Source organism: Lepidochelys olivacea, assembly GCF_965140295.1.
Source record: "Lepidochelys olivacea isolate rLepOli2 genome assembly, chromosome: 3".
NCBI classification, from domain to species: domain Eukaryota; kingdom Metazoa; phylum Chordata; order Testudines; family Cheloniidae; genus Lepidochelys; species Lepidochelys olivacea.
Window position 1 is genome coordinate 14,140,090 of NC_140413.1, and position 16,667 is coordinate 14,156,756.

Sequence of the window (16,667 nt, forward strand, 5' to 3'; positions counted from 1 at the left end):
TCCATGAGAGTATCCAGTCTTGAGAGCTCATTCTTAATCTTTCCCTATTTGCTGTAGAGGATGTTGATCAGGTGGTTCCGCAGTTTCTTTGAGAGTGTGTGGCACAAACTGTCAGCATAATCTGTGTAGTATGTAGATTGTAATGGATTTTTTACCTTCAATCCTTTTGGTACGATGTCCATCTGTTTGCATTTGGAAAGGAAGATGATGTCTGTCTGTATCTGTACCAGTTTTTTCATGAAGTTGATAGATTTCCACTCCATATGGCTAAATTGAGTGCCTTGCATAAACGAAAGGTTTCAGAGTAGCAGCCGTGTTAGTCTCTGTATCCACAAAAAGAAAAGGAGTACTTGTGGCACCTTAGAGACTTAAATTTATTTGAGCATAAGCTTTCATGAGTTACAGCTCACTTCATTGGATGCATGCTGTAGAAAATACGGGGAGATTTATATACACAGAGAACATGAAACAATGGGTGTTACCATACACACCGTGACAAGAGTGATCAGGTAAGGTGAGCTATTACCAGCAGGATAGTGGAGGGGGGATGGGGGAAGACCTTAAGCCAAGCTCTACGATACAACCACATTTGCTCCAACCACTCAGACAGAGACAAACGCCTACAAGATCTCTGTCAAGCTTTCTTACAACTACAATACCCACCTGCTGAAGTGAAGAAACAGATTGACAGAGCCAGAAGAGTTCCCAGAAGTTACCTACTACAGGACAGGCCCAACAAAGAAAATAACAATGCCACTAGCCATTACCTTCAGCCCCCAACTAAAACCTCTCCAACGCATCATCAAGGATCTACAACGTATCCTGAAAGATGACCCATCACTCTTACAGATCTTGGGAGACAGGCCAGTCCTTGCTTACGGACAGCCCCCCCAAGCTGAAGCAAATACTCACCAGCAACCACACACCACCCAACAAAAACACTAACCAAGGAACCTATCCTTGCAACAAAGCCCGTTGCCAACTCTGTCCACATATCTATTCAGGGGACACCATCATAGGGCTTAATCACATCAGCCACGCTATCAGAGGCTCGTTCACCTGCACATCTACCAATGTGATATATGCCATCATGTGCCAGCAATGCCCCTCTGCCATGTACATTGGCCAAACTGGACAGTCTCTACGTAAAAGAATAAATGGACACAAATCAGACATCAAGAATTATAACATTCAAAAACCAGTCGGAGAACACTTCAATCTCTTTGGTCACTCGATTACAGACCTAAAAGTGGCAATTCTTCAACAAAAAAACTTCAAAAACAGACTCCACGGAGAGACTGCTGAATTGGAATTAATTTGCAAACTGGATTCAATTAACTTAGGCTTGAATAAAGACTGGGAGTGGATGCGTCATTACACAAAGTAAAACTATTTCCCCCCCACACACACACTGTTCCTCACATGGTCTTGTCAGCTGCTGGAAATGGCCCGTCTTGATTATCACTACGAAAGGTCTTTTGCCCCCTGGCTCTCCTGCTGGTAATAGCTCACCTTACCTGATCACTCTTGTTACAGTGTGTATGGTAACACCCATTGTTTCATGTTCTCTGTGTATATAAATCTCCCCACTGTATTTTCCACTGCATGCATCCGATGAAGTGAGCTGTAGCTCATGAAAGCTTATGCTCAAATAAATTTGTTAGTCTCTAAGATGCCACAAGTACTTTTCTTTTTCCTATTCCAGCTTAGGGCTCTGGAAGGTTTTAGTCCTTCAAATCCACAACTGGGTTTTCCTTATGGTTACGAGATCATCCATATTAGCTCCAGAACGAGAATGTCGACTGGGCAGATCAGCCATTTCCTTATACAGCTCAGGCCTTTGAGCTTGGTCTTCAGTTATGGGTAATCAGCAGGCAATGAACTCCTCCTCAGGGCATAGCTTTGAAAGGCTGGGGTTTTGCATAACCAGGGATGGGAACTAGCATTAACCTTGCCTTAGGGATTCCCCAGGAAATCTACTTAATACCCTTTGACCCAAAAGTCCATACTGGTCAGGCACATTTTCAATATAGTCTTTTGAACTCCTCAGTCTTACATCTGTCACATCTCCACCACTCAGGAGGTTACTTACAGTGTCAGCCTGCAATAATATATAAACTAATACAATAAAGGCTTTAAAGGATATTATTGGAAATTACAGGATGTCACAGTAACTATCCTGCCTTCCTTCTCTCCCTCCCTACTCCAACAAGTCTGCTCCTCTCACTCCCCAGTCTTCAGCCTATCCCCTACATGCATCTGCCCCCCCCCCGACCCCTCTTTTCCCTGTTAAATTACTGTGTAGACTTCTGTTGTCGGGCTAGAGCCCAAGCTCTAGGATCTGAAAATCGTTAAAAAAAATGGATGCCCTCAATCAAAACACTTTATTTTGATAACTCTGTTTCACTTTTCACTTTTTTTTTTTTTTTTTTTTACTATAAATTAACTGACATTTTGGAATGAAAAGTCATTTCAAACCAAAAACTGGAACTTTTCATTTAGAAAACGTGGAAGTGGGAGGTTTCAACAATTTCAAAACTTGGGGGGGGGAGGAGGTTTAAATTTTTTTTTGAGCCAGGAAATTTGTCAGATTTCCCACGAATGGGCTCAGTTTCGACAAATCAGCATTTTCCAACAAACAGTGTTTCTTCGGTAAATTCACGACAAACTCCACTGAGTTTCGTGTGTAAAAGACTGTGACAAAAAGTGATGGGCAAGACAGGAGGGAGCACCAGGGAGTGGGGTTCTGCACTAATTTGAATATGACCCATGCACATCTAGGCCTGGATCCTTAAAGGTATTTAGGCTCCTAACTTCTACTGATCATTTCCTAGAAAGCATCTGAGCCCATGTAACTTCTGTTTAGTAGCACAAGTGAAGCAAAGAGTGAATGAGTGTAGCTAAGCAACTCATTAACATGAGGAGGAGCGTGTTTAAACCCATGTCTCCTCAGACACACCCATTCTTTGCCAACCCTCAACTTTGCAGACCGAAGAGCCTTGGGATTTGCTTCCCCTTAACAGGACTACACCTCACCTTTGTCCTTTCTCCTGTCAACGTACAGGGGCCTGAGACTCCTCCTCTAATTGACTTCAATGAAGTACCTCCCTATTTACACTAGAATAAGCAGAGAATCCGGCCTGCTATCGCTACTCTCCCTTCCCTTACAAGACAGTGACCTTGCACCTCCTGCTGGGTGTCACAGGACTTCCACTCAAAATTGAGTCATTTCACTGTCAGAGCTGCGTTGCTTCTACTCACCACTCGGTTCCAGTCTAGGAGGAACACCACAGGCACCGGTGTCAAAGGAATGGTCATTCTTTGACAAATAGTATCCTGTGTGCTTCCTTATCCTAAAAGATGATTTCACTGTTCACATCTTTTTGTGTTCTGCAGCAGCAGACCCTTTCTCTAAGACTGCCTCATTCCTACTGAGCTGCCTCAGTCTAGACCCGCCCTCTTAAAGAATCCTTGCCCTGACATGCCTTTCTGGAGACTGGCCCTTTAAATTTGGCAGAGGCAAGCCACTGTAGCCCTAAAATGGCCATTTTGCAAGCAGTTGCTGCATCCTGTAGCTCTCTCTTCCAGCTGATGAGTGTTCTCGGTTCCGCTATGTTCGTCCTTTCTTATTGCTGGGGAAGTGGCATATTCTCTCTCTTCTTTGTTTAAAAGCATCTAATTTGGGGCAGCGGGGTGTCAACTTCCAGTATTATCAGTTGTTTTCTCTTGAGGCACCATCATGAGCTGCACAGAGATTCCAGCATAAAGTCAAAAGCATAAGGAAAAAAATAAAAACCAGTAAATCCTCTTTCAAGCACAGTACTTATTCTTCCACAGTAGTTAAGCTAAAGCTGGTTTCGTTTGGTTTAGGGCAGAGAGGAATCCACTAATATTTTAATTTTCATGAAGTGAAAGTCCTTCAAAACACCTCTTTCCTTGCTGCTTAACTTTAAAAATAAATCATAGTTCTTCACAACATGTCACTCAATTTACGACAGCAATTTATCATAACAGACATCATGACGGCCCTCCTGTACTGATTCCCTATAATACAGGATGAAGCAGGCTTTTCTGCTGTGTTTGTAAAGCCAGCTCTGCTGCTTATTGGGTTGAGGCCTCCCCGTTGTTCGCCTTTGCAGTTGGACAAACACATGCGTTTTCTCTACCCATCCACATCATCGACATGGGGTTTTCGATTGAGTTCTCCGTGTTAAAGAAGTGAGCTCGCCAGCCACAGCAACACTTCATTTGCTTAATTTCACGCCGGAAAGTTTTGCTGAAGACGTAGTAAATGAAAGGGTTATAAGCTGTTGAAGACTTGGCAAACAGACACGGCAGTAGCGTAATGACAGGATGTAGAGATTTGCTGGAGTTAAAGATTGACCAGAAGCTGACTGCTGTGTAGGGTGTCCAGGCACCGAGGAATCCGATGCTGACAAACACAGCCATCTGAAAAAGGCACAGTGTGTTCAGTCCTCAGCTAACACCGCTTTTCCCCTTCCCTGGCTGTGGTACGTCACAGGAGGTATAGTATGGCCAGAGAGCGTGGACCATGGCGGCGAATGGAAGTATAAGGGCCCTGAACTACAACTCTCGTGAGAAACTGCTGACTCAAAATATTTCAGTATTCCATACAGAGAAAACACTTTTTAATGAACAACTTTGTTTAGTCAAAACCTCAATTTTGTCATAAAAAAGCTTTGATGGAAAATTTTTGACCAGCCTTACTCAGCACCATCCGGTCTCTATGTCCATGAAAAATACTGTAGGGCTACAAGGCAGAACCCTACTCAAAATGATACCTTAACATGGTCTAAACCCATTTCAGCATGACTGGAGAGACTTTTATACAAGCATAAATCAGGGGCATTGCTGTATAATGTAGGTCTAACGGGCAGCATAGTACATGAGGTATATAATTCATGGCAGTGTAGTCATGCTGTTGAAACCAATGTGGACCCAAGTGCTCTCTGGATGTCTGTCCACAGTGTTAGTTACATGAATAGAACAAATTAATGAATCATGGCTCTGATCCTGAGGCAGGACACCTTCTGGTTATCATTGCACTCCTGTGATGGGGTGTGTACACCACTCCAGCAAAGAGTGTGTTAGTTGCACCTGGAGTGTGGGCCAGGCCTAATTTAGGATTTGACCCAGCTGGGAAGGCGCTGGGGTGGCTAATAGAGAGGAAGGACTTCAGGGGAGTAAAAGAGAGGCCAGCAGGCCTGAGGGGAGAAGGTTTGGGGGAATTCTGGTAAAAGACCAGGCGAGATACTGAGAGGGATAGAGCAAGGCCCTGTGGTGAGCCTTGATAGAAAGACAGGAAGCGGCCCTGCAGGGAGAAAGGCCTGGGAGGAGTTGCTTGATATAAGCGTCTGAACAGACTCTGAAGAGAGCTGGGGAAAAAGGCTGAGGGACAGGACAAGGCAGCGAATGGGTACAGGGAAGCAGCAAGGAGCTTGAGGGAGCAAACCTTAGCTGCTTGCTACAGGGTCCCCGACATGGAACCCAGAGGACAGGGTGGGCCTGGGTTCCTCTGCTGGCCACCAAGGAGAGTGTTGTGAAAGCCCCCAGTGAGTGTAAGAACTATTAAAAGCCCAGAGATAAGGGATGGAGGGTCCACTGAGCTCATGGGAGGCTGAAAACCTGGCCTGAGGTCATCATCAACCATTGTTTGTGGGACTCTGTTCCCCCAGAAGGAGACTGAACTTGACCTGGCTGGAGGGCCAAGCCACAAGAAGAAGCAAACTCCCGCAATGCCAGATTGGCTGTCAGCAGCAGGCACCGGAGGAACAGAGCCTGCCCTGGGTGGGAGCGTGCACAGATCGGTGAGTCACGCACAATGCATGAGTGTGTCTATCATGCACCACCTACCCCTGGGATGGGAGGCCAGCTGGGTCTTACCAGTGGTAGGGCATGATCAGAGCGTCATCATTTATCAGAGCATAAATCAAACCCCTGTGGACCTAACTACGAGGTCTCCTTTCTGAATTGATGAATGCTGACAAGCATCCCCATCACAAAACCCAGCACTTTGGAATGGCACGAATTGATTTGCCTTGGTCGCCATCTCAGCTGAGGCCAAGAAATGAACGCAGCTGGAGACTGAACAACCCTTGCTGTCCAAGGTTGGGGATGGGGAGAACAAATTATGTAAATTTGTAGAACTATGGGGTGGAATCACGCAGTAATGACTTTCTCCAAAGAGTAATTAGGCATCAGTGCTTTTATCACTTCTTTCTAATACAGCAATTACTATCTAGAAGACTACATCTCTCCTCATGAGAGGCTGCCACAGCTGCAGTCAGCAGAGGGTAGCAGAGGGTCAGGGCAACTAGAAGGGTATGCCTCATTAGGGCCTGAATCTTTAGAATTTGCTTTTCCTATTGCTCCATGTCCAGGTCAGGTTCGCTAGTGGTCCAGGTGTGCTGCTAGACCCAGCTGTCTCCCTGGTCTCTAGGGACTTAGGAGATGGGTGAGGCTGAAGGATGGTTAGAAGGGGGGGCAGTTCTGCAGGTGATTTGGGTAATGGTGTTTATTAAATTTGGCCAAGATTTTAAATAAATAGGAACCTGATTAGCTGTGTTTTAAGGCTCCTAATAAGTGGCTTGATTTTTCAAAAGTGATGAGCTCTCATCTGTGCTCATTAACTCTAGGCTCCTACAACTGCCAGCCTCGAGTATTAAAAGTTCATGAGTCAGGTCCCTAAAATCAGTAGAACAGCTTTACAAGCTTGAAAATTTAAAAAAAAACTAAACACATTCAGGGTTCTCTATTTGCCTTCTAATTCTTGAGCCTTTATGGGTCACCTTTTCCAGCTTTTCTCTGCAACCATGAGGCTAGAAACTTTTCTTTTAAATAAAAGCTGAGATTCTCAGGTAATCACTCCATAACTCCAGGAGCTGGGACTTTAAGAAAAACACCAAATACTGTGAGACTTGCAATAAAATTGCAAGAATTGACAACACTGACATGTCTAACCTTGTACCTCTCTTAGGCCCAGATCCTCAAAGGTATTTAGGCACCTAACTCCCAATCAGTGGAAATTAGGTGCCTTTGAGCATCTGGGCCTTAAATTAATCTTGGCTATATGTTGCTTCTGGGGTAGTGTTATCCTGGGGTAATTGCTAGAGCCTCCTTATTTTATTATATGTAGTTTCTCAAAGAGTACTCAGAAACTGGGCTAGGCACTTCTGTTTACTGTAGCATACAAGTGAATAAAATAATGACAAATTACACTATGCACCAGCAGGTGAAAGTTGAGGAAATAAAAGTTCTTTGAATTGGAGAGTACTTTACGTTGGAAAACTTAATGTTTTGTTCCCTAATCTTACAAAATAACATTCAGCCCTTCCATGCTAGGGTTCATCCGAGGTTTTCAAAGCACTTTCCAACATGAATTCATGGATTTCAAGGCCAGAAGGGGCCACTGTGATCACCTAGTCTGACCTGCTGCAGAGCACAGGCTAAAGAACTTCGCCCAAATTCTGTATCAACCCCCTATTTTCCATTGGAGACATGGCATGGCTACAACAGTTAAACCACACCGTATGCTTGTGTAGCAGGCAAAACTATCACTTTGCCCACCTTTCCTCTGGAGGAGAGCAGCTTTTTGACAGTGTACATTAACCCACAGCCCAGTGGCTACAGCACTCTCCTGGCATGTGGGAGACGCAAGCACAAATCCTTTCTCCGCGTCAGACAGAGGTGGGAATTAAAGCTGGCAGTAGCATAGCTAGGGGGGGAGCGGGGCAGCGGCCGCTGCACAAGTGGCGCCTTGTCAATGTCTTGGCGCCTTTTAAATTTCCCCCTGTTGAAGGAACAGGGGGAGCGATCCAAAGAAAAGGCGCCACCCACTCCGGTGCTTTTACTCACCCGGCGGCGCTCCGGGTCTTTCGCACTGGTTAAAAGGTACGAGCTGTGCACCTGTCAGCTTGTCTGGAGCTGATGCGGGAGGAGTCCTTAGGGGCTTGGAAAGTTGTACTCAATTCTTTATGGCTTCTTAGGCCACAGAAAGGAGTCATCAGAAGCTCTCCGATACTCTGAGTCTCTTATAAAAACAGCGTGGGTGACAGGTATAGTAGGCCAGGGGAGGCTAAGCCTTCCCTAACAGCCAAGTTATGGGTCCGCCCTGAGGCCCCCCTTCCGCAGCCCATTCTTCCTCTGTGGTCCCGCCCATGCTGCTGGTCTTCCCACCCTCCCTCAGTCTCTCCCTCAAAGCCAGCAGGGCCTAGACTGGGCTGGCTGAGGGGGCTGGGGTTGGAGGGCTGGGACTTGGGCCAGCCGGCGGGCTGGGGCTCAGGGCGGCTGGGACGGAGCTCCTCTGACCGCTGTGGGAAGCTCGGGGTTCCGGCAGGAAAAGGGGGTGGAATGGGAGGGGTCTCAGGCAGAAGGGGCAGGGCCAGGGGCTAGCCTCCCCGAATAGGGGGGGTTCATGCGCCACCCATGAAAAACAGCCTAGCTGGATCAGATTGGAGAAATGCCACAGATCCTCAGATAGGTGCAAAATAAGGTGGGCAAGAGAGTCCCACTCACTGAGTGTGAAGGGGGCTAGATGGGTTCCTGCAAGGGTCACATCACACAGGGCCCCTGCTTGCTTTGACCTGTTCTGGCTCTTCAGGTAACTCACCAGTGTCAGCCTCCTTTCCAGCTTTGCCGCATTAGGGATCCTGTCAGAGTTCTGTATCTCCTGATATGCTTTGCGAACCTTCCACGCTATGCCCACGTAACAGCTGAGGATGGTCAGCGCAGGCAGGAGTGTGCATAGAATGAACATGCTCAGGATGAAAGAGAAGCCGTTGGCGGAGTTGTGGAATTCGCTCCACGCTATCGTGCAGGAGATGCCGAACGGTTCGGGGCCATAATAACCCCAACCCAGCAAAGGCAGAATGGCCCAGAGCAGCGAGCCCAGCCAGATGAACGCAATCAAAATGCAAACGGCGTTCTTGTTGATTGTATTGCCTGGAAGAAAAGGAACAGCAAGTCCATCTGAATCTCACGTTAACCCCATGATTTCAGGGCTAGTTTAAAGGAATGAAAGATTTGCTCCGTGGGACCCATTGGGCAGTGCCCTTTGTTTGCCCTCTGATGTATAAGTGTTGCTGTACCATGCCAACCACAGCGGAAGTCAATGGAGGTGTCCTGGCTTTCACAGCCCTCTGTGCCAGAGCCTCAAACTGGCCTTTTCCCATCCAGTGCAGCCGGGGAATGGTGCTGCGAAGGTGGCTGAGCTATCGCTGAAGCTCCCTGATCGTTGGCTCACTGCAGGTACATCGATGCTCTGATAAAATATCCGCAGCACCAAGTCTCTGAGCCCGGGTCAGCTGACTCGGGCTCAGGCCACAGAGCTGAACATTGCAATGTAGTGGGGAGGGTCTCAGAGCCCAGGCTCCAGCCTGAGCCCAAACATCTACACTGCAATTTTAGAGCCCCGTGACCCCAAATCAGCTTACCCGGGCCAGCTGCAGTGATGCCTCAGGTCTTTCATCACAGTGTAGATGTACCCTGAATGCCAGGCTAGTCCCTGGAACAACTAAGAGCAGCTGCAGGGCTGCTGCTCTGGAATCGTACCAGCCTACAAGGGGCCATTCCAGCAGCCCAGGATCGCCAGAGTGCAGCATTCTGGTTTTACCCCTTTCTCCCAGCCAGATCCTTGCAGGTAGGGGGTGCATGAGTCAGGAAGCAGGTTCCGACCAGCCCAGTTCCCCTGTAGCCAGGAAATCCAGGCCAATGCAAAGTAGCCGTAGCAATGCCAGGAACTAGGCCTTTGTCTCTCATTGGTGCTTTCCTAATGTTACTTGTTAAGTGATGCTCGGTTGAACCAACTCATTCTAGTTAATAGGGCACATGTCGTGGTGGACTCACTCTGCTTCCCCGCACCCCAGAGGCTATTGTCTGTCTCTTCTGTTCTGAAGCCAAGTCGCCGCCTCTACCATATGGTTTCTTTACTCATTTCCCCCTAAAAGCAGCTGACAACACAACTTTTAAGATAATGAAGTGCAGCCTACTTGGAAACAGCTGTCAGTAGCCTGCTGTAGAGGGGCTATCATATTGCTTATAGTTCTGAGTGGCTTCTGCTGCACTCTTCCTTCAGGGACCTCAAAGATATCACTTTAATGAAATGCCCAGCTTCCACCCACACAACGAGTGGGGATCCTAACAGGTCACCAGGGAACAGGGATAGACAAACCTTAAAAGAGTCTGAGTTTCAGGACAGATAAGCACCAAATTCTGGTCTGAAATCATCACTATGGCATTATGTGTATTACAGCAGCACCTAGAGGCCCCCTTGTCCAAGGTGCTGTACATGTACTTAGCGAGAGAAATTACAGCCTAAATGGACGAGACAGATAAAGGATGGGAGGAAGGAACCACCTGCATTTACATATGGAGAACTGAGGAACAGAGACTTAGGGCCATATCCACAAAGGTACTGGGGTGATACAATTCCTAGCTCCTATGTACCAAGCAGCCTAATGTAATCCACAGTCCTGCATTAGGTGCCTAAGGAAAGGATCCTTAGAAGCCAGCAAGATGAACTGGGAGCCACCTCTGACCTGAAACTGGCTCTCTCAACATAACAGCCCAATGTTCTACTATTGTGGTCCCCAGATGACTCGTCATGACCCAGGTCCACAGGAGCAGCCATGCGTCAGCCCTCCACTTGGCAGCTTGCTGACAACTGCTGACCCCAGGACCTATGAAGTCCTGCCACAGTTTGAAGCTCTGCCCCTGAGGTCCTATTGGCAGAGTCCCAAAGCAGCCAATTGGCCTGCCTACCCTATTTAAGCCAGCAACAGGAATAGGAAGCTGTCTGAACAACACGTTTCACCCTGTCCTGGACTGTGCACCTTGTGCTGCCTCCTCCTCCTGCGTCTCCCACAGCCTGACTTCCTGGCATCCCAACCTGGCTTGGCTCCTCACATCTGATCTCCGGTTTGACTCCTGTCTCTGACCCCCAGGTCTCCTGACCCAGCCTGACTCTGGTTACCAACTCATGGTTCTGATCCCAAGTTTGTCTCCTGCCTTTGATCTCCCAGTATCCTGACCCAGCTGACTCTCAACTCTTGACTGTGGACTCCAGCTCTGACCACTAGGTCTGGCTTAGGGTGACCAGATAGCAAGTGTAAAAAATCGGGACAGGGGATGGGGGGTAATAGGTGCCTATATAAGAAAAAGCCCCTATAATTGGGACTGTCCCTATAAAATTGGGACATCTGGTCACCCTAGTCTGGCTGCCTATGACCCAGCCTTGACACTCTTCAGTGTTGTATTTTATTACTTACTATTAGATGTGGATGAGTTGGTTACAAGGAACCGGATCACAGCCATCATACACAAGGTCATCATGCTGGAGACGCCGAAGAGGAAACCCATCAGGGCGTAATATATACAGGACGCATCTCCTCCCAGCCAAGCATGGTTCCATGCTGAGGCAATGGCCAGCGGGTACATGCTGATGGCCATTCCAAGATCCGTTACGGCTAAATTTATTATAAGCAGCTCGGGGGACTTGAGATGGGAAGAGCGCTTCACTGCAGTAACAAGGACTGCTGAATTCCCCAGAATCGTCAGGATCCCTGAGAGGGGAGAAAACAGTGTAGATAGTAATAATTATCGATGTATTTGTTGACATGCCAGTAATATGCTTGATGCTGTGAAAGACACAACCAGTGCCAGTCATTTGTAAGAGGGCAGTTGCCCTCCCCCAAAACCTTGGTTTGCTCCACTGACTTTTCATAGGTCTATATTCTCCATGATGTCTTTCCGCTTTTCACCCCTCCCTCCTCCACAGACTTTGCAGGATATGAAAATAATCACATATAATATTCTAGATGCGGACATGACTGTGCTTTCCCCACCTCCCCCACAAGAACTTTTCTGAAAGGACGTCCCTGCAGACACAGAACTAAGGTCGCTGGGAGACTTGGAGGCATTTGGCTAACGATGTGGCTCTTTGCTCCCTCTAGTGGCTAGACAACATAGAGGGTTGCATCTGCTACTGTAAGCTGCCAGGCCTGGTCATCAAGTTCATGTGGTAGTAATAATAATACTTAGCTCTTATGTAGAGCTTTTCATCAGTAGATCTCAAAGCCCTTCACAGTCTTGAATGCATTTATCCTCATAATTGTGCAGGCAGACCCAGGGTCAGTCCCTGCAGCTGACTTGAACAGACATTGTTAGTGAAGGATGCTGCAGAATTGATCACGGCACTCATTGTTTTGCTGCAGCCAGGCACCTGGCATTTTGTTTTGCCCCCAGTCCTTACTGGGACCTGCCTGCAGCTGCGTCTCTTCTCTCGGGTGGTGTCAGTCTGTTAGAGTTGGTGTAAAAGCAGTGAGAATGAACTAAGAGTCAAACCCAGACCTTCCTGTGGTACCTAGAAGCACTGTTTTTGCCTAGAGGATCTGTGCTGATCCATCTGTATAGGATTTGTGTGAGATCTTAAAAAACTAAACAACTAGTGCACAGAAATGCACTTGGCTTAAAATATACAGGGCCAGATTCCCTGATATGGTCTGGCTTATTTGCACAGCTCTTGCAGTGCAAAGCAGCCACAAACCTGGATTCATTGGTCCATGCTGGAGCCACCCAAAGCTGCCAAGACATACCAATGAATCGGGCCTGTGATGTTCAAAACACAGTGATTTTGGGGCCAGACGTTTGCTTTATTCTGTGACCTTACTGAAGAAAGAGCAGAATTTGACCCTTCACCTAATAAGACTCTTCAGTTTTTGCAATGCTTCTTTTAGTGAAAATCTCCGCTGAATAAACTTCCTTTCTGAAGCTTTAATAGCTCTGCTGACATCATCAGAAAGTTCTCTTTTCTGAACTCAGGACCCAACATTCCCAGGCCTCTACATGCAGAGCTGCAGGACTGGGCTCTGAGTCAGGGTTACCATACGTCTCTTTTTTGAGCCTCCTTTCTCTGTCCAGCGGTATTTTTAAAATAACAGGAAATGTCCCCAGTTTTTGCAGAGCAGACAATCTGCCGTTCCAAAAGAGCCCTGATTGGTCCACTTCCCAATTGGTCCCTCCCCTGCATCTGCAGCTGATTGGTCCTTTCTCCTGTAAGCCACAGCTGCTGGATCCCACCCACCCAGTTCTCAGCCCTCAGGAGGGGGTCCCGCAGGGAGGTGCTGACTAACGTCTGTCATTGCATCTGTCAAGGTTCCTTCCCCACTCTGAACTCTAGGATGCAGATGTGGGGACCTGCATGAAAACCCCCTAAGCTTATTTTTACCAGCTTGGTTAAAACTTCCCCAAGGTACACACTATTTTACCTTTTGCCCTTGGACTTTATCGCTGCCACCACCAAGCGTCTAACAAATATATAACTGGGAAAGAGCCCGCTTGGAAATGTCTTTCCCCCCAAAATCCTCCCCAAACCCTACACCCCCTTTCCTGGGGAAGGCTTGATAAAGATCCTCACCAATTTGCATAGGTGAACAGAGACCCAAACCCTTAGATCTTAAGAACAATGAAAAAGCAATCAGGTTCTTAAAAGAAGAATTTTAATTGAAGAAAAAAAGTAAAAGAATCACCTCTGTAAAATCAGGATGGTAAATACCTTACAGGGTAATCAGATTCAAAACATGGAGAATCCCTCTCAGCAAAACCTTAAGTTACAAAAAGACACAAAAACAGGAATCTACATTCCATTCAGCACAGCTTATTTTATCAGCCATTTAAACAAAACAGAATCTAACGCATATCTAGCTAGATTACTTACTAAGTTCTAAGACTCCATTCCTTTTCTGTTCCTGGCAAAAGCATCACACAGACAGAGAGACCCTTTGTTTCTTCCCCCCCTCCAGCTTTGAAAGTATCTTGTCTCTTCATTGGTCATTTTGGTCAGGTGCCAGCGAGGTTCTCCTAGCTTCTTAAGCCTTTACAGGTGAAAGGGTTTTTCCTCTGGCCGGGAGGGATTTAAAGGGGTTTACCCTTCCCTTTATTTTTATGACAGCATCTTTGGCTTGCACCTGCCACCATGAAAGGGAGTGACACTGCCCGTCACCCCCAGTGAGTACCCCCACCGCAGGTACCCCCTCCAGCTCCTGCCACTCCAGCAGTGTCCTCTTTTTGGGAACCTGAAATATGGTAACTCTAGCTGGCCTGATTGGTCATTATGCTAAGTGCCACCTGGGTTATTCAGAGTGCATTCAACACCCCTTGAGATTGGATGCTACTCAACACCTTGTAGCATGGTGTCCATTATGTCCACATGGCATGCTTCATATTTCTCCCAAGCCCATAATAATGATTTAACATCAGAGTTTGTTCCTTTGCACTATGGCTATGGCTAGACTAGGAGCTAAGGGTGGGGTGTTAGTTAGCTAGATGACACTGAAAATTCTAGCCAAGCAAAGTAATTGTACTTTTAGTATGTGCTAAACTGTTAGGGAAGCACAGGCTTTAACTGGACCAGCTTAGCACGTGCAAAAGTATAACTAACCTTGTTTGGACTGGAGTTTCACAAGGTGTCAGACTGAGCTAACTAACATTCTATTCAATCCAATATCGGTCCTTATTCCACCCACATCAGGGTAGTATCTGAGCACCTCACTCAGTTAAATCCTAGGCTGAACTAAGAATCTATTGTTAAGGGACAGGCTATTTTAATGATGAAAATAGTTACAAGTTGCAAATTCCTATAAAAGCCTAAGAGGAGCACAGGGGATGATAGAAGTAACAAAGCCGTCCCCTCTTTCCTGGAGGATGTTTTCACCTAGCAAACTGCTACACTCTAGTGTCATTTTCTTGCCAAAGTATCACTAAAGCCTGCCCAAAATACCAAGAGCAAACAATTGGGTCTGTTTTCTTTTCAAGCAAGTACGGTTCTGTAGCAACGAGTTTCATCTAAAGTTTTACTGTGAACATGCTCTCTAAAGTCAGCAATGAAAAGAGGAAACAACAGATTCTCATTATTTACAATGCCTTCCCTTTAGCTGTAAAAGCAAGACTGTAGCAGTGTGTTCATGAAAAAGATGCAGTGATGTATTTGTAGGGGAAGTCGTCAGGGAAATTTCCAACCTCTGAAAAATACACAGTGTTCCTTGTTTTCCATAGATCCCCAGCTGGGGAACATATTTCCCCCTCCTCTGTAACACTTCACATTATCATTTCCGAAATACACCTTGATTTGCTATTTCCCTCTCTCTCCTATTTTGCGGCTAGGAATTTAGACTGGGATTTTCCAACAAGCCTAATGGAGCTAAGCAGTCAAATCCTATTGAAATTCAGTGACAGTTGGGTGCCTAACACCCTTAGGCTCTTTGGAAAATCCCAGCCTTAACGAACAGATCACTAAGATGCTATTCGGAAGCGTGCAAGAAACCCACAAGTAATAAGGATCGTGAGCTGAAGCCACACTCTGTGTGGTATATATGTATGGTGTACCCATGTACTTCATTGTAAATCTACCTTCAAAAACACAAATAGCCAGCTATATAAAACTCACATGCTATTTGAAAACCCTCCCGCCCTTTTATACAAGCTTGTCCTATTAAAGCAGAGCTGTTCTTAAAAAGAAATGATACCCCTAAGCAACTCTAGGATCAGACAAAAGATGCTGTCCTGTACAGACCCCCACAAAACTGCCTCTGTTTTTGATCATCAAAGTGACCCATAGAACTCCAGCACCGGGATGCTGAAATGGAGGCAGGTGGTTTACAATCTTGGTTCTGCAGAGCAGACCTTCTGCTGGCAAAAGTTAATTTACCAAAATTATGGGCAACAAATTCTGGAAGGGATAGAAAACATTGCGCATCAGGGCTCAAGCCAATCTCTAACTATTAGAGACCAGGATGAGACCAGGGGTGGGATAAAGGGCAGATTATCCCGTCTGCTTATTCTTGCACCTTCCTCTGAAGCTTGTGGTGCTGGCCACTGTCAGAGACAGGACACTGGACTAGATGGACCATGGGTCTGATTCAATCTGGCAGTTCCTGTTCCCTAAACAAGCATCGGTGACTGAGGAGGGAGAACTCACCTATGATCAGAAGAAACACTCCTGCTCCGTAATCCACTGTGGGGTGGAGTTTGGAGAGATATTGCTGCTCCATGGCCCCTTGTGGAAGTACAGTAGGTAAAGATTTAAATCAAAGGCAAAGCAATGCTAGTAGGGACGGTGAAGAGGCTCTTCCTCATGGTGTGTGTGGCATTTGTCCACAGGTGCCGGCAGAGAGGTGGGGTGCAGTCAATGTGAAGGGTCCCCCCTGTGCATTCTCATCTCTCCATTTCCCTTGTGCTCCCTGGCAGGAGATGAGGAGAGTGGAGATGGGGAAAGCGCTCCTCCCTACGGAGTGTCAGAGCTCGGCACACTCACAGCCTGACTGGCTACCAGAGCCTCCCTCCACCCACACCCGCTCTGCTCTCTGGCTTGTCAAGCAACCTCTCCGTGCAAATCCCCTCTCTGTGCACTGCAGTGGGCAAAAAGCAATTGCAGCTCATCCAACAGCAACTCTAGGGAACTAGACGCTTTGGAGCAGGGGGCTTTTTATTGCTTTATGTCTGAGGCATGGAGATAAGAGGGCTGAGGAGGTTTCTCTTTGCTCTGCCCTGTTACAAGAGGCAGGGTACGGCTGCAGTGCATGGGGGTCGCAGTCCCACTCCAGCAGGCAGGGCTTCCGGAGGCTGGTTATAGAATGTCTGAGCACAATTCAAGG

General features: G+C 46.9%; 1 protein-coding gene across 1 annotated transcript; it reads right to left on the reverse strand.

Annotated features, from left to right (window-relative positions):
- Window positions 1–2,496: 2,496 nt before the first annotated feature.
- LOC311517446 (opsin-5-like) lies at window positions 2,497–16,069 on the reverse strand. Its single transcript, XM_084622296.1, has 4 exons — window positions 15,992–16,069; window positions 11,286–11,579; window positions 8,630–8,961; window positions 2,497–4,449 (listed from the first exon to the last, which is right to left on the reverse strand). Exons 1-4 carry the CDS (start codon window positions 16,062–16,064, stop codon window positions 4,102–4,104), a joined length of 1,047 nt encoding a protein of 348 aa, XP_084478422.1. The 5' UTR covers window positions 16,065–16,069; the 3' UTR covers window positions 2,497–4,101.
- Window positions 16,070–16,667: the final 598 nt, after the last annotated feature.